General features: G+C 41.3%; 1 protein-coding gene across 50 annotated transcripts in view; it reads right to left on the reverse strand.

Annotated features, from left to right (window-relative positions):
* Positions 1-26171, reverse strand: part of Dscam1 (Down syndrome cell adhesion molecule 1) — a 69853-nt gene that overhangs the window by 9741 nt on the left and 33941 nt on the right. For 16 of the 50 annotated variants that reach the window (XM_085482319.1, XM_085482311.1, XM_085482310.1 and 13 more), the window contains exons 8-19: positions 19421-19857; positions 18824-19080; positions 18296-18608; positions 13788-14108; positions 2751-2870; positions 2498-2671; positions 2116-2412; positions 1669-2030; positions 1209-1586; positions 950-1136; positions 462-749; positions 35-304 (exon numbers count right to left, since the gene is read on the reverse strand). In XM_085482319.1, coding sequence (XP_085338445.1) covers positions 35-304; positions 462-749; positions 950-1136; positions 1209-1586; positions 1669-2030; positions 2116-2412; positions 2498-2671; positions 2751-2870; positions 13788-14108; positions 18296-18608; positions 18824-19080; positions 19421-19857 — 3404 coding nt within the window. Of the gene's footprint in view, positions 1-34; positions 305-461; positions 750-949; positions 1137-1208; positions 1587-1668; positions 2031-2115; positions 2413-2497; positions 2672-2750; positions 2871-5916; positions 6199-6533; positions 6822-7394; positions 7686-8003; positions 8298-8664; positions 8959-9550; positions 9842-10123; positions 10415-10797; positions 11089-11400; positions 11692-12530; positions 12822-13787; positions 14109-16191; positions 16486-16803; positions 17092-18295; positions 18609-18823; positions 19081-19420; positions 19858-22017; positions 22139-22741; positions 22872-23850; positions 23975-24340; positions 24465-25231; positions 25356-25722; positions 25847-26171 lie in introns of all 50 variants that reach the window. The other 34 variants (XM_085482316.1, XM_085482302.1, XM_085482313.1 and 31 more) reach the window with 22 other exon arrangements.

Below are 26171 nucleotides of genomic sequence, written 5' to 3' on the forward strand. Positions count from 1 at the left end.
AAATTATATCATGTTTCGCGAAATATTCACATACCGTGTACGACCAATTGATGAGTCACAGTATCGTGTCCAAAGGAGTTTTCCACGTAGCAAGAATATTCTCCGGCGTCCGCGCGGTCGACTTCCTTAATAAACAGTGATCCCTCAGGTAATTGCCTCAGTCGGTCGCTTGGTTGAAGAGTCGCGCCTCGTACTTTCCACGTTACTTCCGGTGCAGGCACGCCAACGGTGAGACACGGCAGTTTTACGTCTTCTTTGTATGTCGCGGTAAATTTGTCGTCGAATGATGCGATCTTGGCTGGTACTGTAAAAATATGCATTAAATATAAAAATTAGAAACATTTTTTAATTCACACGATCAGCTATTCATTAAAATCATAATAAAGTTGCAAATTTAATTTTATTAATTTTAATTAATTAAGATGTGAATTTTTTGAGCGAATTAAAAAATGAGAAATTACCTCGAACGCTTGGACCCAAGGTCACAATCTTAGAAGCTTCACCTTCGCCGATATTTGTGCTGGCAGTTACCCAAAATTCATATCTCAGTTGTTTGTCCAATCCAGATGCTTCGTAAGTGAGTTGATTTGGCAGTACTTTTTGGCTAGTTGATTCTTCAGCATTGTCAGCTTTCGTATAAACGGTATACTGAGAAATAACTCCGTTAGGCTGGCTAGGTGGTCTCCACGAGATAAGAATAGATTCCGCGGACATGACCAGAGCTTTGATAGCGATTGGAGCTTCGGGTGCTGAGAAAATTATTTAAGAAGAAAATTAATTTTATTTACTGAAAATAATTATTACATTTTTTGTATTAACAATAATTTTCTTGTTGTGATAAAAGCAGCAAAGTCGTTTCGCTGTTTTTATAACGATACAAAATAAAAGGAGCAACGATTTCAAATATCTTTGCATATGTTGTGAGTAGTTTTTAAAATTATAAAATTACCATCTTGTTCGGTCTGACAGTGAATCGGTGCGGATTTAACGCCATCTCCACCGGAAGTGTAAGCCAAAACTTGCATACTGTAATTCGTATACTTTTTAAGGCCATGCAAGATGGTTTCGCTGGAAGACGTGATCTTGGTATCCTTTGAATTTTCATCGTACCACGTCTCGGACGGTCCATAGATAACCTGAAATAAATATTTAAAGACGCTGTTGCATAAAAGTTTGCTAAATATCCACTCTTCTCGAAATTTACTCACTTTGTAGCCAGTGATAACACCGTTAGCCGCGCTGAGAGGTGGTGACATCCAGGACACCCTGATAGTTTGAGAAGTGAGAGTCGTGCAGGTGGTATCATGTGGTGGTTGCTCGGGTACGCCTTCCGCGGTATGCTGTCTACGTTCTTCGCTCATCGGTCCGGAGCCGACCTTGTTGAATGCCTGAACGACTACGCCGTATTGCGTGTAGGTCTTGAGATTAACGATCTGCAGATGATGATGTTCCTTTCCGTCTTGGAGTTCCTTGGAGAACTCAACAGTCTCAAACATGTACGGTTTGTCTGCTGATTGCCTGTATCCAACGTAGTAACCAAGAATCTCGCCGTTCCAGTCCTCGCGTGGAGGTGGTTTCCATGTTACCTGAGGAAATGTTCATTGCAATAAATATTTATTATTGTTGTTAACGTATTCTGAAACGATTGCAATAGATTCTGATCGTTACCTTGAGCGTATGCTCATCAAGAGCGTCCACCTTCACCGAAGTTGGCGGACCAGAGGGTGCTTCTTCGGCGGTAATAATAGTAACCATGTCGGACGGATCGGATGTACCAATTTCATTCTCAGCGACGATTCGAAGATGATATGTAGTTGCGGGTCTCAGATTAAACACTCCAGCTACATTCTGTTGCGAGCCAGGCACGAGCACCCTGTCGATATCAGTGTCCCAGGAACCTTTGCTAATTTTGTATTCAATGACATATCGCTTGATAGGGCTGTTTCCGTCGTAAGGTGCGGCCCATGATAATTGCACCGAACGTCCTGATTTATCCAATACCTTGAGACCGTATGGAACTTCCGGCACCTCTATAAAAAAAATGGTAGAAATGAGATTTAAGTACTTCGTCGAGATCTGTTGACATCGCATTACTACATAATTACATGAACCAACCTTGTACGATCATGTTGATGCTGGTATCGTCGCTCCCAAAGGCGTTCGTGGCTACGCAAGTGAACAAGGCAGAATCGCTTCTCTCGGTTCGTTTGATGCTCAAGTCGGACAGTACGCCATTGGCTAAGATTTCTTCGCGAATAGTGTAACGAGGATCGCTTTTTGTGTCTAATCTTTTGTTATTCATATTCCATAAGATTCCAATTGGTTTCTCTCCTTGCGCCTCGCACTGCAACACAGCCGGTTCTCCACGACGAGCAGTCTGATTTCTTAATTTAATTTCAAATTGAGGAGGAGCTGAAAAAATATTGCAAAGAAACGGTATGCAAAACGCGAATAATTTAATATTAAATCTTGTGAAAGACGTGTAAATGCAAAGTACCTTGAACCGAGATAAGAATAACAGCCGACAAGCCTGATCCAATGCCGTTAACAGCCTCGCAAAGATAATAGCCTTCGTTTGTCTTTTGGATGTTATTAATAGACAGAGTGCCATCCTCTACACTAATATCAGGATTGCTCAATTTCAAGTCGGTGTAATCTCCCGGCGTATCCCCTGTAAAATAGAATAAACGCAATTAACGCACGCTTGAAAAACCTTCCATATATTTGTCAAATTTCGGGGCCGCACTCACCAGCAGCTCTCTTCCATGTGACTTGAGGCTTGGGGAATCCGTCGGCTTTGCATTCGACTCTTGCGTCAGATCCCTGAGCAAATGCCTTATCAGTGGGCTCCAGAATCCAACGAGGAGGTACTGTTACAGAATACACAGATTAGTCACGTTGCACTAATCGAAAAATATGGAATTTGCAGTATCCAGGAGCCAGTCGCTTGTAAAAACTCGAGTCGTTTACTCTTGAGAATAATTCAAGTTATGGTAATATAATAATTTTTTTTATATAAACTGCACTCAAATATTACAATTATATTGTTGAATATTTATATATTATAATAATTATTATTTCTCTCTTTTTGTAAAGTTTATAAAGTATAAAATACTAGTAGTAAAGTTAAATATGTAGAGTCAACAAGCAAACTTGAAATTCGAAAAATTAAAAAGATTTGTTTATCGAAAAAATTCATAAAATTATCGACTAAAAATGATATTACTGATATTTTTAATTGTTATATAATATCAACGAGAGAACTTGAATTATGGTAATAAGTTTTGTCGCGTGCAGGACAAAACGCGACACGCTCCCGCTACTGCGGTGAATAGAGTATAGTATAGCATGCGGGATTCTGAAATGATTATAGGGGTGTCTTATGCATGAAGAGAAAGAGAGAAAGATAGAGAAAAAGCGAGATAGAGAGAGAGAGACGTAATGCGGGCAGAAAAAGAGACTACTCCAGCTCTGAGAGATTTCAATGGCAAACATGCACGAAGCGTTATTATAAATTTTTACTCGAGCACGGTGCACCATGCTGTACCGCGTTTACGAATAATACTTGATGTTATATGCTTGTTCAAGTATCAGTGCATGCATATTAAATGACTCTTTACTAAGCTACATACGCGTCTACAAAATGAACAAGGCAAGACGTGTGATGAGATGGCGAGGGTTCGAGGAGGGAGAAAAATGTGTTGGGGGAAATTCATTCATGGATAGGGCGTGTGAATATGAATTTATCAAGGGGTTGAGAATATTTCTGAGATGCGGCTGGTTGGATGGTCGGTCGGTCATCTTAGAACAAGGACGCGTTCTTTAGCGCGATGGGGGTACGGTGAGGTATAAATCGACACTCGAATATAACGACACGAATATAATATGCAACTCGCATGTGTCAGATGCCTATGCAATTCTGCGATCGCAAAGTAGTATTTAGATTCGTTCGTGTTACGGGAAATGCTGGCGAACGCGTTTGTGAAGGATGTATATAGAAAACGCGATGAAATTCGCGTGCGTAAGGAAGATACATCCTGTTGTGCGTCGCGTCATTTTGCTGCAGGAATGATCGAAGCCAACGTAAAAAGTTCGCAGAAGAACAGCTGACGATGAGAGCAAAATAAACGAGGAATAAAGGCCACCGGCTCGGCAATAAGCTATTGATTTTTGGACCACGAAGGGCTTCGGATTGATCTTTGCTCGCTTGAAAAAATCCAACAGATACATAATGAGGAGAATTACAGACAAAACTAAACGTAGATATAGAGACAAGAGGCAGAGACAAAGAGTATGAAAAGAAAATGGCAAGACAGTGAGAGAGAGAGAGAGAGAAAGAGAGACAGAAAGAAAGAGTACGCGAGAAGGTTCATCATCAACGGTGACGAAAGCAATCGCGTTGCGTACAAATTGAACCCGTGGAGCGAGCGCCGGATCAACTGAAATTTTCAGAAAAGCTTTTATCGCCTGCAGGGAAAAACGCACGATCAGCTTCACAGCAACGATGAATAAGATGCAATTCCAATCACAAGCCTGCGCGCTCATAATAATACTTTGGCGGCATCCGCGCATGGCTGCATTTTCATTCCAAAACTTTTGCTCAACCATCATTATCAATTATCATTATATATCGTGTCATTCTCAGTGCTCCGTTCTTTATTCTGGACCTAACCGTGGACTCGTAAGGTTGCCTCGTAGACCGTCTTGCCTGACCGATTACTAGCGACACACGCATAACGTCCGTCGTGATCCGGCGTTACCGGCTCCATCAGTAGGATACTCGTCCTTGGGCCGAGTGTCCCGATGTTGTATCCCATGTACTGCGACAACGATTCGCCCTCGTGGGTCCAGGTAATCTCGATCGGCGTGTCGCCAACTGGCACCATGCATGCCAATTGGGCGGCCTGCCCGGCAAAGATCGGTTGATCTCCAAAATCGAACGGACTGATTCGTGGCAGGACTGCAACGGAACGGTAGGTAGATGCTCCATGTTCTCAGAACGATTCAGCTTCTCTTTGAGATCCTTCGCGATCGATGTCGAACGATCGCGTCGATCGTTCTTGTGCTTATTCTCTCTCTGTACGTAATATATTTGTCTGTTTAAGAATTTAATGCCTTTCCTCTGTTTTCGGCATCGTCGTTTGTGAATAATCGATGGTCTTAAACTAGTTTACCATATATGAGATAATCGAGATGAACTGTTTGATGGAGTTGACTAATACGGTGTTTATTCGGTAATCGAGTTATCGAGATGAGAGAGGGGATGAGAACGGAGTGACAGAGAGTGAGAGACAGTTCTGGACCGGGAAAGAGAACGGGAGACACGGCTCGTCTCGTAATATCGACGGATTGTCTCGACGTTCGAACGATTGTGGGCTAAAACTACTGCGTTCGCCTATGCGAAGTTAAACGATTTACAACCTCGTTAACAAGAAAGACAATTCTCTAGAGATAGAAGGAAAGAATATATGCGCCGAGCAATGCAAGACTTCCAGACAACACATATATCTCGTAATAATATATCATCGCAACAGTCAGGGCGGACAGAGAGATTGGAGATTTTTTACGACGTATATAACGAAAGCGGCAGCAAGGGTAACAAATCTAACAAATATCGAAAAAACATTCTACTGAGAGATATATTGAATAAATATCTATATATATATATAAATATAAATCTACAACCGAATAAAAAGGTAAACGTACCACTGCTTTCCGCTCAAATAGTAACACGCATACAAAACGGTAGTACTCTCACTACGCGTACGCCCGTTAAACACCATCATCATGCCGCGCGGTTTCGCTTTATGTTAAAGAAAATAATATGTATATACTTTATATTTTTTTCTTTTTACATTTTTTTCTGTTTTATATACTGGATGCTTTTGTGATCGTGTGTTTACGCTTTCTCTGTACCGTTCACTTTGAGATGGGCGCTGTGCCGTGCACTGCCCGCTGGATTATCAGCGACGCAAGCGTACTCCCCGGCGTGATCTCCCCTGACAGCGGGTATCGTCAGGGCCGAGACTCTATCCCCCAACGCGGTGATACCCACTCCGTCGCCTACCTCTAAGTGGCGGCCCTCGAACAACCACTTGAGCGAAATCGGCGTGTCCCCCTTCACGACCGCGCAATGGACGATTATCAGATCGCCGGAGTTGGCCTCGTCGAACGCGAACGGCTGCAGATGTGGAGCGACTGCCGAGAGATAGAGAACGGACAGAGACTAGAGACAAGAGGCAATAATATACCGAAAGAGAGAAAAGAGAGAATGAGAGAAAGACACGCAAGCGAGAATGAATTAGCCCGATCTCTCCGTAACAGCCTGCTCTATGATTTCGCGATTCATCTTCATTATAAGACGGATATTTGAGCGGAAATCGATTTCGATAAAATGTTTCTACGGGAGAAGAAGCTGCTTGATCTAGGATCATGGATGAGGGATAAAAGGATGAGAGAAATCGCTCGGATATATAGGTAGGCTCGCAAGGCTCAACGAAAAATCGAGCAGATCCTTGCTGATCAGTATGCACCGTTCACAATGAGATCGGCCGAGAGCTCGTGCCTGCCGGCAAGGTTTTCCGCGACACATGTGTAAGTTCCAGCGTGGGTCGCCTGGACGGATCCTATGCTCAGTATAGCGCCGCGTCCGCCCAGATCCACGATCGAGATTCCAGAGTGTGGCGAGATCGCATGACCGTTTAAGGTCCAACGGAGCTTCAAGGGTGGATCGCCCTCGACCACTGCGCACGGTACCGTTACTACTTGACCCGAGTTAAGCGGCTCCTCGCCGAAAGCGAATGGTAATAATTTCGGAATGACTGGAAGAAAGAAAAAGAGATCAGAAAGAGGAGAGAAAAGCCGCAGACTAAATCAACGTCGATGAAACAGCGCGATTTAGAGAGAGAGAGAGAGGAAAATCCTACATCTATTATCCTCTCACTTCATTCTTTCTTCGTTTCTTCTTGCTTCTGCTTTGCGATCTTGTATTATGGCGAACGTGTCGTTTTTCTATTGTATTTCTGACGCTGTATGTTTCGCGATGCTAATCAACAAAATTAATATAGAGGACATATATGTATATATGTATGTATATAACCAAGAAGACATTGTCATGTTCAATAATAACATTCGTAAGTGGCTAAAATAATAGCGAATTCTAGAGAACACAGACATACGCCGTGCTATGAGTAAGCGAGGAAACGGATTGCAGAGAAACTTAGAAAAATAATGATGTGACATATAAAAGAATAGAAAATTAAAATGAGATTGAAAGAGAAGATAGAGAAACTTACGAGAAAAAAAATATCTAAAGGATGGAAAGGATTATTATCGAAGGAGAAAGATGAGACTAAATATGCAAATCGCGAGCATAGATTTGTCGAAAGGTGTACCATTCACGTCCAAGGTGACCGAATGAGAAACTGATCCAGCCGCGTTTGAAGCAACGCAGGTATATTCTCCAGCGTGTCGCGCAGCTACCGATTCAATGGTCAGTTGTTTGACGCGTTTTCCGCTATCAGACACAATGACGTCGCTATGATAAGATTGTATAGGACGGCCATCGAAGGTCCACGTGATCTCCAGAGGATAATCGCCCTTGGTCACGACGCAATTCACCGAAACCAAGTCCCCGGCGTTTGCGGGCTCCTCGCCGAAGGAGATCGGTGCTATCTGTGGAGAGACTGCGATACGAACGCAAGATAAAGCAAGATTCGAAGAGAATACGAGAACGAGACGTGTTTATTTGCGAAATCGCATAAGACACTTTTAAATATTTTTGGCGTCCAAAATCTAGAAGAATGACGAACGAGCGAGTTTTGTTCGAAATAGTAGTAAAACGTACGTAAGAGCAGACGTAGCAGGAAGAATGAAAGAAAGGTAATTTCGAGGATAGAGATTTTGTTATCAATGATAACTTTAGCTATTAATATTGGGAAGGATAGAATTTTTCGGGATAAAGTGCTGATACTACGTCTTAACATGCGATTTTTTTTTAGTACCATTGACCGACAAAATGGCGGAACGGCTGACGGATCCGACCAGGTTGCTCGCGACACAGCTGTAATCGCCAGCATGACGGGCGGTGACGGATTCAATAGTCAAAAGCGATGTCTTTTTTCCAGTATTTGTAACTGTTACGTCAGGATGACTGAGACGCGTAATAAGCTCGCCATTCAAACTCCACCGTATTTCAATTGGTAAATCGCCCTTCAAAATACTACACACCGCAGAGACTTGCTCGCCCCAATTAGCCGGTTCTTCGCTGATGGAAAATGGAGCGATCTGTGGAGCGACTAGAAAAATAATCGCAAAAAAAAAAAAACGATCACTATCGAACATATAAACGATATATAAACTCTTCGATCGGCAAGAATTATATTATATTTTATTAAGCAAACGTACTTTGCTTTCATTATCATTTTTTTCTAGATTAATTAATCGATCAATTAATTCTGCAAATATATTTTTGGCTCATTAATTATATTCGTACGTGATCAATTGCCAATTATACCTCACTCGAGGGGACAGTTTTAAAGGGATACCGTTGTTAACGCGAGGAAAAGAAAATGATTTCGTCTAAGTATGTTATGCTTGCAGGCAGAGTAGTGGGCTCAATTTCTCGATCTCAGCGAGGCATTTCGCTTTCATGCAATGCTGTACCATTTACGGCCAGAGTAGCCGAGTAACTCGTCGCTCCAGCAGCGTTCGAGGCCGTGCAAGTATATTCCCCGGCGTGTCTCGGGCTCGCGGCCTCGATAGTTATTAAACTGACTCGCTTGCTGGTACTTGATATAGACACATCTGCGTAATTTTCTTTGGTGATGGGCTCGCCGTTCAGCGCCCACGATACCTCGATCGGCAAATCGCCCTTCACGATCGTGCAGACCGCCGAGACTGCTTCGCCCCAATTTGCAGGCTCGTCGCTGATTGAGAACGGAGCTATCTGCGGAGCGACTGAAAACGATATTTTCCAAGCGTGTCAAATCTACTCACAGACTCATCGAATTCGAATATCTGCATGCCAGGATCTGGCACGCGAGAAATGTTGATGTAAAGATGCCCTTCGAAAATATTCTATTCGTTGGAAAATGTTGTTCTAATTTGTGTAAATTCATGTTACATTCCTGCTTCACGCATGTATATTTTTTATTGCTGTACTGTGAATTTTTTTGCGCGCACGTTTCTCATATAAATAATAAACTTCAAGTTTGAGAAAAAAAAAATGTAGCGAGAAATGAGAGCATATTTTTTCGCAGTATCGTTATCGCTTCGAGTCAACTTTATGCAACGAAATAGCGGGCTGCAAAATCTCCCCGCGGTCACGGAATGAATGCACGATGAAAAGCCAGACAGACGGACACGTTCTCATCGACCCCCGTACTCGACAAGGCGTGAAAGTGCGTTGAAAAGATCGTGGGTGGTGAGGAAGAGTTGAAGAGGGATGATGATAAGGAGGGACATTTTGTCTTCTACGCCCGACGGAGAAGAATATAGTCGCGAGACGAGGTATCGCGTATGTGTGTGTGTATGCATGCGCGCGTGTTACCGTTCACAGCTAGAACAGCTGTATGACTGGAAGCCCCGGCTTTGTTCGACGCGGTGCAAGTGTACTCGCCGGCGTGTCTGGCCGCGACAGCATCGATCGACAGGACGCTGAGACGCTTGCCCTTCGTTATAGAGAATTGATCTGCGTTCTCGGCGGATATTGGCTCGCCGTTGAACGCCCAGGCAATGTCCATCGGGAAGTCCCCCTTGAGGATGGAGCAGGTCGCGGAGATCGCCTCCCCCGAGTTCACCGGCTCGTCGCCGAACGTGAACGGGAAGATCTGCGGAGCAACTGCGATCGCGGATCGCGCGTGAGACAAAAAAGAACCTCGACTCGACGCAACTTCCTCCTTCGCGATTATTATAATGTTACAGATCCTCGGCCGTTTCTCGAGAAATCTTTGTCGACGGTGATTGCAGCGATATCAGGAGCAAAGGGGTGTCGTGAGACAATGCGATGATAAGGGGTGGTTTACGATGAATTATGAATTATGAATTTCGCAGTGATGGGTTAAGCGAGTGCTATACGACGTTTAGCTGACGTGCAGGGGTGCTTTTGGAATTAAGTAGGTACCGTTGACGGCGAGGGTCGTCGAATGGCTGACGTTGCCGGCCTTGTTCGTAGCTACACACGTATACTCGCCCGCGTGCCTCGCGGCCACGGATTCAATGCTGAGAGCGCTCATATGTTTATTAATCCTCGTGATCGTGATATCCGAATCGTGCGGACTAATCGTATGGCCATTAAACTTCCAAGTGATTTTTATGGGAGAATCGCCTTTCGTGATAGAACACGACACGGAAACCATGTCGCCCGAATTCGCCGGTCCATCACTAATCGTGAAAGGCCCTATGTGTGGTGCAACTATAATGTTATGATAACAAAAATCAGCTGATTTCTACAACCGTGAAATATAAATTTACATAAAATGACAAGTTAGAAACCTCTTTATTTATTATATGTATATGTATAATATATAATATATGTATATATATATATATATATATATATATTAAAGTATTACAATCCTGCTCGCGTAAAATGATTTTTCAACGCGCAAATTGCATTTTTGATAATTATTGTTCCTAACATAGCTGAAATGGAAGAGAAAAAATATCGTTTTTACACTTTTGCGTGGAAAGAGGAAATTGAAGGAGATTGTGGGAGTGATAAACCGTTTTGCACATGCATAATAGGGAAAAGTGAGATAGCTACGCGAAACACAAGACGTGGGAAGACCTTTGTACCGTTCACGGCAAGTGATGCGGAATAACTCGTTCCACCAGCAACGTTGCTAGCCGTGCAGGTATATTCTCCAGCATGGCGTGCCGTTACCGCATCGATTGTAAGCAGACTGACGCGCTTGCTGGTACTGACTATCGATATGTCAGAATGATCTCGAGAAATTGGCTCGCCGTTGAGTGCCCATTCAATCTGAATTGGATGATCGCCTTTCAACACGGTGCAAGTTACCGTGATGGTGTCACCCCAATTCGCCGGTTCCTCGCCGATATCAAACGGCATGATTTCAGGGGCAACTACAGAAGTTTCAATTATAATTTTATTCTACTCCAATTTTAGCAAAAAATGTGATTTCTCGTCGGATTCGAAAATTCATGTTCGATTATAAATTTTAATACAATTTTAATACATTATAAAATGTATGAAAATATTTCAAATACTTGAATTTTCATCAGCTCAGCCTGCCACTTTCGTCAGACGTGAAGGAACGTGATGGGATCCTTGGGAGTAAGTATGTGAATAGTGTTAAAATGTCAAGCTACATCAGCGAATGGACTCGTGCATGCACTGAAGAATTAATGAGAGTTTTGAAGAACGTCGTATTGTACCATTGACGGCTAAGGAAGCGGAATAACTCGTTCCACCAGCAACGTTGCTAGCCGTGCAGGTATATTCTCCAGCATGGCGTGCCGTCACAGCATCGATTGTAAGCAGACTGACGCGCTTGCTGGTACTGACTATCGATATGTCAGAATGATCTCGAGAAATTGGCTCGCCGTTGAGTGCCCATTCAATCTGAATTGGATGATCGCCTTTCAACACGGTGCAAATTACCGTGATAGTGTCACCCCAATTCGCCGGTTCCTTGCCGATCTCAAACGGCATGATTTCGGGGGCAACTACAGAAGTTTCAATTATAATTTTATTCTACTCTAATATCAGCAAAAAATGCGATTTCTCGTCGGATTCGAAAATTCATATTTGATCTTTAATTTTAATACAATTTTAATACATTAAAATATATTAAAATGTATGAAAATGTTTCAAATACTTGAATTTTTATCAGCTCAGCCTGTCACTTTCGTCAGACGTGAAGGAACGTGATGGGATCCTTGGGAGTAAGTATGTGAATAGTGTTAAAATGTCAAGCTACATCAGCGAATGGACTCGTGCATGCATCGGAGTATTAATGCGAGTTTTGAAGAACGTCGTATTGTACCATTGACGGCTAAGGAAGCGGAATAACTCGTTCCACCAGCGGCGTTACTAGCTACGCAAGTATATTCTCCGGCGTGGCTAGCCGTAACGGCGTCGATCGTGAGCAAGCTGACACGTTTGCTGGTGACAATCGTTATGTCGGAAAAATCGTGGGAGATCGGCTGACCGTTGAGCGCCCATTCGATCTGTATCGGCTGATCTCCCTTCAGGATAGTACACGTCGCAGTGACTGTTTCTCCCCAATTCGCTGGTTTCTCACTAAGCACGAAAGGCGCAATCTCCGGAGCAACTAAAGCGAACAGATGATTGACCGTATAATACGACTAATCTACTGCGAGCCATCGACATCGGTATGAATACGATAACACGTCTTTGCGATCCGATAACGCGTTGAAGACCGCGATTGACCATCGATAATTTCAGAGGAGATGGATAATGACAGATAATGCAGACGGATGAAGACGGGAGATGACAGAGGTTCAAGAGCGAATGCACGGGAAATATCTCGCACGAGATGTACCGTTCACAGCTAGAGTCGTTGAATGACTGGTCGCTCCGGCTTTATTCGATGCCGAACACGTGTATTCTCCTGCGTGTCTCGCGGCGACGGACTCGATGCTGAGGATGCTATTCTTCCGCGTCGTCGCCAGGATATTAATGTCCGAACGATCTGGCCGGATCGGCTCGCCGTTCAACGCCCACATGATCTCGATTGGTAAGTCACCCTTGAGAATGGCGCACACCACGGAAATAGAATCGCCCCAGTTTGCTGGTTCCTCGGCGATTTCAAACGGTGCGATTTGCGGTGCGACTGCAACGAGTTTTTTCGTTTCGCTTCTTTTTTTCTCACTTTTCTTTTTTTTTATTACTCTTTCACGCAAACCGTTTCGTTCATTTATGTCGACGCGACAAGCCTAGAGAATTAAAGAAAAAAAAACGAACGAAGATATGTCGGAATAATTGTCTTTTCTTTAGACGTTCGATCGCATCCTCGAATTTTGATTGGGATGTGAAGGGAGAGGAAGATATATAGAAACGGAGCAAAACTGACATTCTCTTCTAACGACTATTGTAGATACCGTTAACTGTTAATTCCGCGGAATAAGTGGTTGCACCAGCAGCATTAGAGGCAACGCAAGTGTAAGCGCCCGCGTGACTCGGACTCGCAGAATCTATGGACAGCAGGCTGTTCCTCTTGGTTGTGGTTACGGATATTCGATGATTCTCCTCGATAGGCATTCCGTTCAACGCCCACGTGATTTCTAACGGGGTATCCCCATTGACCACCGTACAAACCGCCGATACGGAATCGCCCCAATTCACCGCCTTGTCGGCCATTTCGAAAGGTGCGATGCGCGGCGGTACTGTCACAGAAACGCTCTTTGATACCGAACCGGAAGCGGGAGTAAGTGAGACAACGAGAGAAAAAAGAAGCTTGAAAATTATAGATTATAGAAATTTCAATCTTCCAAGACAATTTTGTTCTCGAGATGCAACTTGCTTGAAAGCATTCAAAGTCTAACAAAGAAATATGTAATTGGCGTATCATTGACACATTTTCTTTTCTTTAAAGGCAACTAGTTTAATTCAACTATATAGTGATAACGCGATGTTGTTATCAGCTACATTTCAAAAGCTGCGGCGCATTGCCATACACACGCATCCTTCCTGGTGGTGCCACGAAGCGCTATATAAGAGAAGCGTAGCCTGATGTGTGTGTGTTTCGTGCGTCCAACCAACCACCCAACCGTCATTGATTCAAACTGAACAAGCGTACCGTTCACCGAAAGTACCGAAGAGTGGGTAGCGGTTCCGGCCGTGTTGCTCGCAGTGCACGAATACTCGCCCGCGTGTCTTGCGGCTACCGATTCAATCGTCAGTTGGCTGATCCGTTTGCTACTCCTGCTTATCACTATATCGGAATTGTCGTAATTATGCTCGTCGAATGCGCCATTCGCGGTGTCGATCACACGCCCGTTAAACGACCAGATTATGTCGACAGGTAGATCGCCTTTTATCACGGCGCATTGAACCGTTGCCATCTCTCCCGCATTGGCTGCCTCGTCGCCGAAGGTAAAGGGCGCGATTTGCGGCGCCACTGCAACCGCGAAGGGCACACTCGTGAACCACACGTTTGAAGTTTCCGAACATTCGCGATAAGGTAACGTAGCCGAACGAAATTTAGAACCAAACTGGACGACTCACACAAAACAGTATTTGTGGATTTTTCAAAGGAAAACTTGGAGAGGGAGATGGAGAAAAGGGTACTCTCAATAAAGGACATCGAACAACAATATAACGATAAAGCGATACGGGAAGATTCGAAAGAAAAATATTAAAAAGAAAAAAAAAGATATATATATATATATATGACGTGAGCCATCGTTTCGCTGTCACTGCAGGATGGACCTTTGTCACTGGCTGTCGTCGTCTTCAACGATAATCTCACCACTTCAGAGTGTGAGATCATCGCCTCGACAACGACAGTAAGCGGTGATTACTCAATCGATATTACTGCGAAGATATACAAGAAGTTACAATAGAATAACGTAAGTGTGTATACAGGTGTAAGGCAATAAATTTGTTTACATATACGAGAGCGCGGTACCGTTCACCGAAAGTACAGCGGTGTGACTGTCGGATCCGGCGGCATTGGTCGCAGTACATTTGTATCTTCCAGCATGCCTCGCCGCTACGCTGTCGATGCTCAAGAAGCTGACCCTCTTATTGATCACAATATTAACATCCGGCCGACTCGAGTCGATCGGCATGTCGTCGAATGTCCACGTCAATTTTACGGGAAAGTCGCCCTTGACGATCGTGCAAGAGACCGACAGCATCTCGCCGGAGTTGAGAGGATCGTCGCCGAAGGAAAATTGAAGGATCTGTGGCGCGACTGCGTGAACGACACCCAGCATAGACGGAAGGGTATGATAAGAGACAGAAAATGGTCGGTAAAAGGATAAATAATGGTATTTATATGAATGTATAAATATATAAATGAAAAATTTTCTACAATTTTTTTAACGTAATGAAAAGAGAGAAAAAATAAAAATGTATATATGTCAGAAATTGTAGAATTATTAAATTAATTAGTAACAAATTTGTAACAAAAAATAATGTAATTAATTATAGAAATTTAGAATTTTTAGATTATTAACTTATTAATAATATTTGCAACAGCAAATAATTAAACATTTTTTACATTTTGTAACGTGATAAAAAGACAGAAAAAAATAAAAATGTACATATATGTCAATATAAAATTGTAGAATTATTAAATTATTAGTAACATTTGTAACAAGAAATAATGATGTAATTAATTATAGAAATTTAGAATTATCAAATTACAGATAGTGTTAGAATAATTAAATTATTAATAATATTCGCAATATCAAATAATGATGATTAATTAAGGACATTATACACATATTGATGTAAAAGAAAATTTGCATAGCCGTGTTTCTAAATGTTAACGATCAGCTATGATCGATGAAATGCTTGGACGATGTGTTAGGAAGACGAGGAAGACGATGCATGATAAAGATGAGCGAGAGCATTCACTTCTTCCATGGAAATCGATTATATGTACCGTTTACAGCCAGATGAGCCGTGTGTGTCGTGGCACCAACGCGATTTGACGCAGTACAGGTATAATCACCGGCGTGTCTGGCCGCGACCGATTCGATAGATAAGACACTGTTCTTTCGATTCGTGCTGCCTACCACGATGTCGGAGTCGCGACTGTCGACCGGCGTTCCGTTAAAGGCCCAAGTTATCTCGATGGGCTGATCGCCCTTCGTGACGGAACAAGTGACTGAGACCAACTCGCCCCAGCTGGCCGGTTCATCCCCGAAAGCGAAAGGCAGTATTTGCGGGGCAACTGGAAAGAGCGACTGGGAGAAACGGGGCAAGAAAGAATAACTGTCGATTCGCGATGTTTCAAGAATAATCCTCTAACTCGGTGACATTTTTCGCGTCTCTAATCCGGCGACATACATGATATAGATGAGGTTGGTATGGCGATGGAATATGTATCTGATTCGTCGAGAGATTTTTCGGCTAGGATGATGATGGGTGAATGATTCGACAGATGGAGATGTGTATATATTTGAGGTTTATGAAAATAATGAAGTACAAAATCTATAACGGGAACCGTGCAACGGGGATGAAAGTCGTACCGTTAACGGTCAGAGTTGTCGATCGACTGACAGAACCGGCCAAATTTGATGCGGAGCAGGCGTATTCTCCAGCGTGGCGCGCCGAGACGCCGTCGATGCTGAGAGTGCTCAAGTGCTTGCTGATTTTGGTGATCGCGATACCGGTATCTTTCGACGTGTCGATCGGGACACCGTTAAACGCCCACGATATATCCATGGGCATGTCGCCCTTCAGGATCGAGCAGGGCACGGACACGGAATCTCCCCAATTGGCGATCTCGGCATTGAAAGCAATGGGTAGGAGCTGCGGTCCGACTAGAGGTGTCATCAAACAAATGCTTCATTCGCAGCAGCGTCTGTGAAATCGTGGATCGCTTCGTCGTATAGTCGCGTTAAAGCCTTCGATGGATTACGAACGAACGGAGGAGTCGATAACATTCACGCAGAAAGAGAGAAAGAGAGAGAGAGAGAGAGCAAAATAGGAAAGGGAGGACGAGCATGACAAACGAGAGGAATGAACTCTATAATGATGCTGTTTGCAGGGTTTGTGCAAGGACAAGATAAAAAGGTGAGAAAAACGAAAATAATGTAAAAAACTCTGTGTTCTCTAGGAACAGAATCGTAGTCCCGAACCATTGACGGTGAGGATGGTCGAGTGGGACGCCGTTCCAGCCGCGTTTTCGGCGGTACAAACATATTTCCCCGCGTGTCTCGCGGTGATGACCGAGATCATGAGCATGCTAACGCGATCCGCGACCTTCTTCGCAATTACGCCGGAGGAACCGCCCATCTCTTCTCCGGGATAGCTCCAATGTATGTTTAACGGCAGGTCGCCGGTCGGCGCGATACACTGCAGATTCGCAAACTCCCCGGCGTTCATCGGTAGCTTCATGAACGCGAACTCCTGAACGATGGGCGGCACTGAGGATGGAGGAGCGATGTATGGATGCATACGATTAGATCGCGCAATTGTCGCCTGTATATCCGTAAGTGCTTCCGCGCCATGCTTGTGGATGTATCATAGACATTAAACGTTACTTTAAACTTCAAAATTCCTGCGCAATTTTTTATTACAGTTTTCTTTTTCGATTTTATATTCAAATTCTTTTTCTTCTTCAACACTTCTTTAACAGAGAATTAAATGATTTGATTGTATTCGAAATATGTTAATTCAATGTTGTAAAAAATTGTATTTCAATCATATTCTTTCACAAAGTTATATTTATTCTTCGTCTAATTGTAAAACTGTCTATAATACGCATGGACGCATGACACTTGTATAAGATCGACGTACAACGGAAGAAGAGATCTCATTTAAGCGTATGAGAATTTTTACTAACGAGACTCACAATCGGCCACCGCCATACCAACTCCCAAAACTTTCCACAAATGCGTGTCCTCTCTATGGATCGACGTACGTTTGCTCTACGTCATTAAGTAATTAATTAACGACAGCAACGAGATCGTCCATGCACGTGTCCGAGTCCGTGCCCGTGTCCTATGTACAGTCGCACCCGTTAGAATCTATGTTTCGTACACGCGCGAATATGACATCCTCGAAAAAAAAAAATTTGTCGACACCTTCAGCATTACGTATAATGTAGGGCAGTGCGACATAAAATTTAGTAGCGGCTGTAACAGACACGACGATCTGTTGCAGGGAGAATAGCTGCAAATAAAATGTTTACTATTCCTAACATTATTGTCTCGTTGATTGATCAACTGTTCGGCTGATGGCTGTAAATGTAAATGCATTTTCTGCTTTCGTAATTATATTGAAAGACTCGTTATTTTGACAAAGAATTAAGTAGATCATAAAAACCAATTGTTCTTTGAATATATGCATGTTAAAAGTATTTTTGATTTAATTTGATTTGAGAGTAAAATTTTGTTATTTGAATATTCTATGAGACGTTCAAATTTTTATTTAATAAATTTTGCGTCAAAATTTCAACTCTGTTAAACAGAAACAATTATTTAACTTTTAAGATATCGAATTTTTCAACTCTCCGAATAAGAGTGATCTGAATAATATTTGTCATAAAATTTTTCAAGTATCGATATTATATATACGAAATTATCGACGACGCAAGAACTATAAGAAAATATAAAGTTTCAAACTTACCCATGACTTGAACTTCCAGCGTTCCACGTGCACTGTAACCTTGTGCGTTGCGTGCTACGCACGTGTAGGTTGCCTGGTCGCTCATTCGTTCAACATTCTCGATGATAAGTGTGCCATTAGGGAAGACCTTTTGCTTTCTATTGATCGGCAGGACTCTGGTGTCTCGTTCCCAAACGATGCTTTCGATCGGATGTCCAGCAACAGGACAGGTGACGCGTAGAGTTTCTCCAGCGACGATAGCTTTTTTGTCCATATGACGAATGAATGGCAAACCATACACGTTGAGACGAGCAGAATGCTCAGCAGCTCCAACCTATAACAATAATACATGGCACATTTTATTTAAAATGTATCTAAAAGCCGTATTAAATTTATTAAAAAATGTTACAGAGTAACCCAATAAATAAAATTAAAAATTTTTTATTTATTATAATTATTTTTAATGGTGATTGATAGATGGAAAAATTTTAATTTTACCATGTTTTTTCCATCCAAATAAGTATTACAAAAAATGAAAGAACCACCAACCTTTGATGCAGCAATGCACTTGTACAGTCCACCATCATTGGTATGAATGCTTGAAATATTCAGATGCGACACGACATCACCATTGACGGTGACGTATTGTCCCACTTGCAGTCTCTCGGTGTTCGACAGCCGTTTTCCATCAAGTTCCCAGGTAATTTCGGGGGTGGGATTTCCGCTGGCAACACACTTCAAAAACATGCTCGGTCCAGGCTGAAGAGTTTCCTCTGTAAAGGCTTGACGAATCTGGGGGGGCTCGACTGTCGATAATCAAAGAGACAGAAGGATTATTCGTTGACACGTACATACATATAAATGCAATCATTATATTATCTTTTATATTTGCTCATCAGCCAATTTTCTTAATTGGCAATTTGATATTGAATTAGAAGCGTATTAATTCAATGAGAATTATATCAGAGAAAATTCTCTATCAATTCATCAAACTTTATTTACAAATAAAATTGACAGTAGTTTTTAATTAAATTAATGATAATGTCAATTCTGTAAATAAATAATTTGATTATTCGGGAAAATTATGATATATAATATAAAAAAAAATATATATATATATATATATATATTAAAAGTTTAACTCACATCTTCCGCCAAGTTTCAGTTCTGCTGTTGCTTGCGCGCTTTCCTGGTCATTCCTAACAAAGCATTGATACATTCCTTTATCCTCCTTCTTCACGCTTTCGATTCTCAGCACGCGATCTTCCAATCCAAGGGGCTTTCCATCCTTGAGCCAAGAAATGGTCTTGATCGGGTTGCCTTGAACGGTGCAGGTGAAGGTTGCAGGTCTCCCGAAGTCGATGGTCTGCGTGCTCGGTTCGATCTCCGCGTTCAGCGGTGCAGTGACAGTCAAAACAGTCTCCACGCTTTCGCCGCCGACGGAATTGTTGACGATGCAAAGATATTTACCGGAATCTTCGACTCGCGCTTCACGGATGATCAGAGTGCCGCTAACCTGACGTACGCGCTCATTCAGCTGGACCGGCTGACGTCTCGACGTGCCCTCGATGAATTTGTACCATCTGAAACAAGAGGAAAAAAAAACTGCCGATTTTTGCGCTAACGCCGAAACGAGAGAATCGCTCGTTTCGTACCTTTATTATTTTCGCTTATCAATTTAAATTCATTTTAAATTTAGACCGCAAAATGGAACAAGTAATTACAAGTACTAAAATTAATAAAATAAAAGCTAACTTTAATAAGAATTTTATTATATAAATTTTAAAAATATTTATATATACAAACATATACATTTATTTATTGTATATACAGTTAATTGTTAGTTTATTTTAAATGTACATACATTTAAAAATTCTTTTTCGATAAAAAATATTTGTCTCGCGTGAATATTTTTATCACATATAATACAATGCCAATGAAGCTTTAAGTGGATGAGAATGAATGAGAAATTTTGGCGAATACATTATTTGCTCCATTTTACGCTATTGTGGCTTATCGAATAAGCCTTATAGGATAAGCCTTATTCTATATGCGGGGCTTTGGGCGTCTCTGGGCACGGCCTTTTGTTTCTCTTTCACCGATCTATCGGTATTATTTGTCTCACGATATATAATTCCGTAAAGAACAAAACCATAATTCAATAATATAAAACAAGACATCTCTACTGTAACCTTACACGATCAAGAAGCGATGCAGGCGGGGCGCAACAGAAGAATAAAGATTGGCGACGATAGACGATTAAAAGCAAGAATAAAGAAATATACAAAAGGATATTTGCGTAATCTTGCCGCAAAAAATCCCCGAAGGAGAAGGTGAGAGGCGGGCGACTGCAGCGTGAAAGCAAGTACGAACGACTCTACTCGATTCTTCATGGTATATGCGATCATTGTTCGCAACGACGCTGGACTAGACTAAGCCAGGGAGAGCGAAAACGCCTAAAATAAAATCCAGAACATAAAATGACGTAACGAAACGATCGCAGTAGCGGTCTTTTGACGTGGCTGTTGGACGCAGGTGCTAGTGCAGGGTCACTTTCGTAATTTTTCAGGCAACAATATCTCAGATAACGACGTTGCAATGTCAAATTATTTGACATTTTTTTCTCCGACATTAATTAATCGATTTCAGAATCGTGAACAAGTGACCTACTAATTGGGATTACGAGATATTGTTGAATATATATATATATATATACAATATATATATATATATATATGTATATATATATCACAAGTGATGGAAGGCGATCGGATGGGAAGCATAAGTGGTGGTGGTGTTGGTGAACTGGCGGTACGTTTAATAGTGCAACTGGACGACGTGAAAACCCGTTAAGGCTCGATCCTCGTCGATCACTCACTCACGCGCAACGTGTATACATGAACAAACGATCTGCTTCTCTTTACCTTTTCTCGTGAACGAGCGGGAGAGAGAGAGAGAGAGAGGGCGGGAAATTATGAATTAAAACACGAGCGGATGAACGGAGGTACGAGAAGGTGGCGAGGACTTACCAGCCAGATATTGTGGGACTTATTTGGAGGTGTGCAGGTGTAGGGCAACATTGACCGGCCCATTGATCGGGTGACACCCTCTCGGACCACCCGGATCAGCACCGAGGATACCGGGGGAGCAGAGAGCCCGCATCCTTTTCAAGGTCGCGCTTCCGTCACCTATCTCGAAGATTGCGCCGAAGGGGGTAGGATCCAGTTGGCACTGAAAACCAACACGTCCGATTGACCCCGAATCAGGAATATGCATATCGTCGATTAATCGCTTATCGCTCTTGTGTGACTCGTGTATAGAATATCGCGCGGTTACTTTCGGAATGGAAAATCTGTCGAGATCACGAAAATCGAGAGCACCAGTTTATTTTATGCCTGCCATTAAATTCTGTGTTAATTTATGCTTTCTTTTGCTCTCTTTTCGTTTTTTATCAACGTTCTCCTCATCTCACATTTTTTTTTACCGAATTTTCACGTTTCACACTTCCTGCTTTAAGAAAATCCTGGCTCTTTTATAATATATCCCTATCCTTTTGCAGAAAACATATCCGCTCTTTCTTTGCCCCTGTCGTAATATCTTACGGTACCGCCACCCGACACGGGGTAGAGGGTAAGGATAAAAAAATATCAAAAGTGAATACATAGGATCCGTGTATCCCGCGGAGCGTGAGACTACGTCCAAATCAGGGAGAACAAAAATCTAAACGGAGTTTAGGTGTGTACCTAGTTATCGGGGCAGGAAAGCCTTGTGCCGCACACGCCAGCGCCAGAGACTCGCCCTCTACCCCGCGGTACTTATTAAGGCCGTCTCCAGTCGTCTTCGGGGCAGTACGACCAGACGGCTCTGAAATAAATAGATCGCCCAAATTGAGAGCTTCGTAACTCTCGTTTCAAATTCCGCTCTATTTCTTCATTCCGTTCCGGAAACAATGCGCGAGGGAGAATCCGAGTAACAAGTTTGATTATACGTACCCTGTATGCCATATTGTGCTGACCTGGCTTCATTCAATAGAACTGTAGCATGCAATTTACTTACCTTATCAAGATGCCAGATTGGGAATATATTCGTTTCAATGTAAGTTTACATCTGATATTTTTAGTATATATATTAATTATATCTGAATAATTTATCTTACAAAATTCTTCAGATTTTTATGTATTGCTTATCATATGACATATCAGACGAAAAATATAGATGTAAACTTGTGATAGACCGAATAGACTACTTAATTTTATTCACGATAGTTAAATTCTGAGCACAGAATTCAGATTATTTCTTCGTTTTGTAATTTTTAATTTCTATCATTCATCAGATAAAATTTTGACGTGTATGAATATTCAACATTTTTGCTATAATTTTATTCTATTTATAGACGACGACGATGAAAAATGAAAACGAGGAAAGATGAAAAAACGGATGTGGAAGAAGGAATGGTACAAAGTCTACCTTGTGAAAGGTACAGGGTATCCCTGAAGGGAATGGCTCAACGCGACGTCCTGATTTCTAGCAGTCAAAACAAGTTCCCATCCCTCAAATTTCTTCCCCGATGATCGCGGCGCGATCTTACTTGTACCCTCTGAAATCGGATTATGTAAAATCGTAAAAAAAAAAAAAAACATGGAAAATTTTTCAGTGATCTTTGCCGATATACCTTGTTAATGGGACAGGAAAACCCTGAGTCGCGCAATCCAAAGCCGCCATATTTGTCTTTAGTACATCTATTAGTTTGCCACCCTCGTAACGCTCACCGGCAATGCGTGGCGCGACATTGCCAGTCGGTTCTGTAAATAGGGTCGATGCAAAATACGAGCTAGCATAATACAAGATTTTACTTTAAGTTATATATTATTAAATTTTTTTTTTAATTTAATAAATTATTTTAATAATATAAAAATAGTTTTAAAATAAAATAAAATCATACGAATTCTCGAATTGACTTGAAAATCTTTCTATAATTGAATCTTGTTTTTTTTTTTTATAATTTATCGATATTTATAATAATGATAATTTAATAAATATTGTGTATTTTAAGTTACACAATTTTAATTCGCATCACGTTTAATTATAATTGTCCCATAAATGTCTATACCTGAATGCAGGGGCTGGGAAACCCTGAACAGGACATGGTAGACCGACCATTCTTTCGACTAGGATGTTTTTCTTCAATCCGTTTACATCTTTGTCTCGTACGTTTGGACGTACGCTGGCTCGCGGTTCTGCAATAGCGCAAATAGTGGAAAAATAGGAAACGCAACGATTTCTCCGTCGTCGTCATAATTATCAAGCTTATCATTGACGCACGATACGCAAAATGCGAATGTTGCAAAATGTGAAGATAACGATTGTTTATCGAATAATAGTGATCGAATCATTTTGTCTGTAAACAATTTCTTACCAATTTTTATCAAATTGTGATAATTAAATTAAAATTATTTTTTATAAAACTTTATTTTTATATAAGTTTATTTTATAAATTTTATAAATTTTGAATTCCAAAATTGATGAAATAACTGACAGATTATTCGTTAGTGAGATTGCTTGATAATTTTGCTCACCTAAATAAAGGCGAGGGACTGGCTTGAGCATCGCAGAGCAATGTTACTGCTTGATTCTCGATTTTCATCATTTCATCAAATTTGGATCTAGGCGGCAATCGAGGCGGACTACTTCCAACCGGTTCTAAAAACGAAAAAGGTGAATGGTTCACCATCTACCAAAGAATCAATCGATATCTTCACATAATCTGCTTCGATTCAAAGTATGAATGACGAGATGCACTTTTGGCTTCAATAAAAACAAATTTCAGTATTTCCTGACGTTTAAAAAATATTAATTAATTTAATAATAGATTCAGAATTTAAGAGATTTTATAATAATGCGTTCTTAAAATTAGAAGAATTTTGTTTACAAGATTCTTTTTACACGTAAACAAGTATAGAATATAAATTCTATTTAGAACTACCTAATCTTTATCAATTGCATAATTATTTTTTATTTCACAAAATTTTCTAACGCCCAATTTTTTTGCATCAAATCTACACATACCTAAAGACAGGAAGTGGATTAGCTTGAGCCTGACACAACATCGCCATGGCAGATTGCGACGCGACCGAGAAGACAATTATTTTAGCTGTCGGTGGCACTTTCGGTGCTGCACCAGTTACTGGCTCTACATACACAAACAATAATGCGATGAAACGATTCTAGATATTCTATATTAAAATATATCTTCCCTAAAGCGAGTAAAGCTTTCTCCAAAAAAAAAATCAGTATACTGAAGACGTTCTTTATATAAGAATCAAATAGAGCTGACGCGCGCAATAAAAGAGATTCACCGCCACAATCCTCATTAATAATCGTACCTAAAAGTTGGAAGAGGGTGTCCCTGCGCAGGGCACAGCATTGTTAGAGCTGCTCCAACGACATTCGCGAGAACGTCATATTTCGAGGTGGAAGCGACTCTAGGTTTGGCACCATTTATCGGTTCTACAGAACAATAACGTTATGAAAGAAAGCTATATCGAAGGCAAAAACAAGCTCCACAAACATGTTAATTGTGTATAATATATCGAGGGACTGACCTAAATGCAGGAGCAGGGAATGCCTGTGCATCACACAATAAACTGAATTTAGCATCGCTCGCTACTTCAAAGGAATTGATCTTTGCCGTTTTCGGGAATTTTGGAGCCACATGACCTGCTGGTTCTAATGTTTAAACGAAATATATTATTTAAAATAACACATTGGTACAATTTAAAACGCGCCACCGCCGATATTTATTTTTTATAAAAATAAAAAATGTAACATGGTATAATTATATAAGAATGTATAAGTATATTTATGTTTATATATTTAATAATTTACTAAAAATCGGAATTAAAAAAAAAATAAAAGCTGATAAATAAATATGATAATTAAATATACTAATGAACTGACCTAAATCCGGGAGCAGGGAATGCCTGTGCATCGCACAATAAACTTATCACGGCACCGTTCGCCACTTCGAAAGAATCGGATTTTGCCGATTTCGGGAATTTTGGGGACACACGACCTGCTGGTTCTAACCAGTGGAAATAAAATTTGTTATTCTTCTTAAGAATACGTACAGAGATGATATATTTTCGTTAGGACAGAACGCGCCACCGCCGTATTACATTTTTTAATTAATTTATTTATCAAAGATAAATTAAAACCAAATTGTATAAGAATGCCTAAATGTAATAAAACATTACTCAATAATTATTTTTTTGAAAAAAGAAAAATTAATAGATTATAAATTGTATAAAAATAATAATTAAAAATTATCAATTATTGAGTATAATTCAAAAGCATAACACATTGCGCGTAACAATTTAATTTAGATTGCAACTTCTACGAGGAAAACTTTAATTACACGATCCATGTTCAGCTCGTTAACAGCTTGTTACCTGTGACTCGGAGGTGGCGATGCTTGAGCGGCACAAGTTAGCGCGAGTGATGATTTCGCATTTCTTATGTAAGTGCTACTTTTCGCGTCGCTCTGAAAGGCGGGCGCCTTCGATCCCACGGGCTCTGGAGCGAAATGAAAAAAAATGCTCTCTCTCTAAATTTCTCTGAGAATTTTTCATTCTCTTAATTACCTGAATGACGGCACGGGGAACCCCTGCGCAGGACATTGCAAATTCGATGTGTTTCCCGCGGCGCGTATAAACGAGTGGCTACGATCATCACTCGAGAATATCGGTCTCTTCGCTCCCATCGGTTCTAGCAATACAAAAATCGTATACCAAAGTACGCTACGAAAACAAGCTACGTCGAAGAATCCGCGTTTTTGATTCACACAAAAATAAAACTCTCGATAAAAATAAAATGACCCCTAATGGCCTTTTCAAAACCA

Source organism: Nylanderia fulva, unplaced genomic scaffold (genome assembly GCF_048542155.1).
Source record: "Nylanderia fulva isolate GAGA-0341 unplaced genomic scaffold, ASM4854215v1 Scaffold20, whole genome shotgun sequence".
Taxonomy (NCBI): Eukaryota; Metazoa; Arthropoda; class Insecta; order Hymenoptera; family Formicidae; genus Nylanderia; species Nylanderia fulva.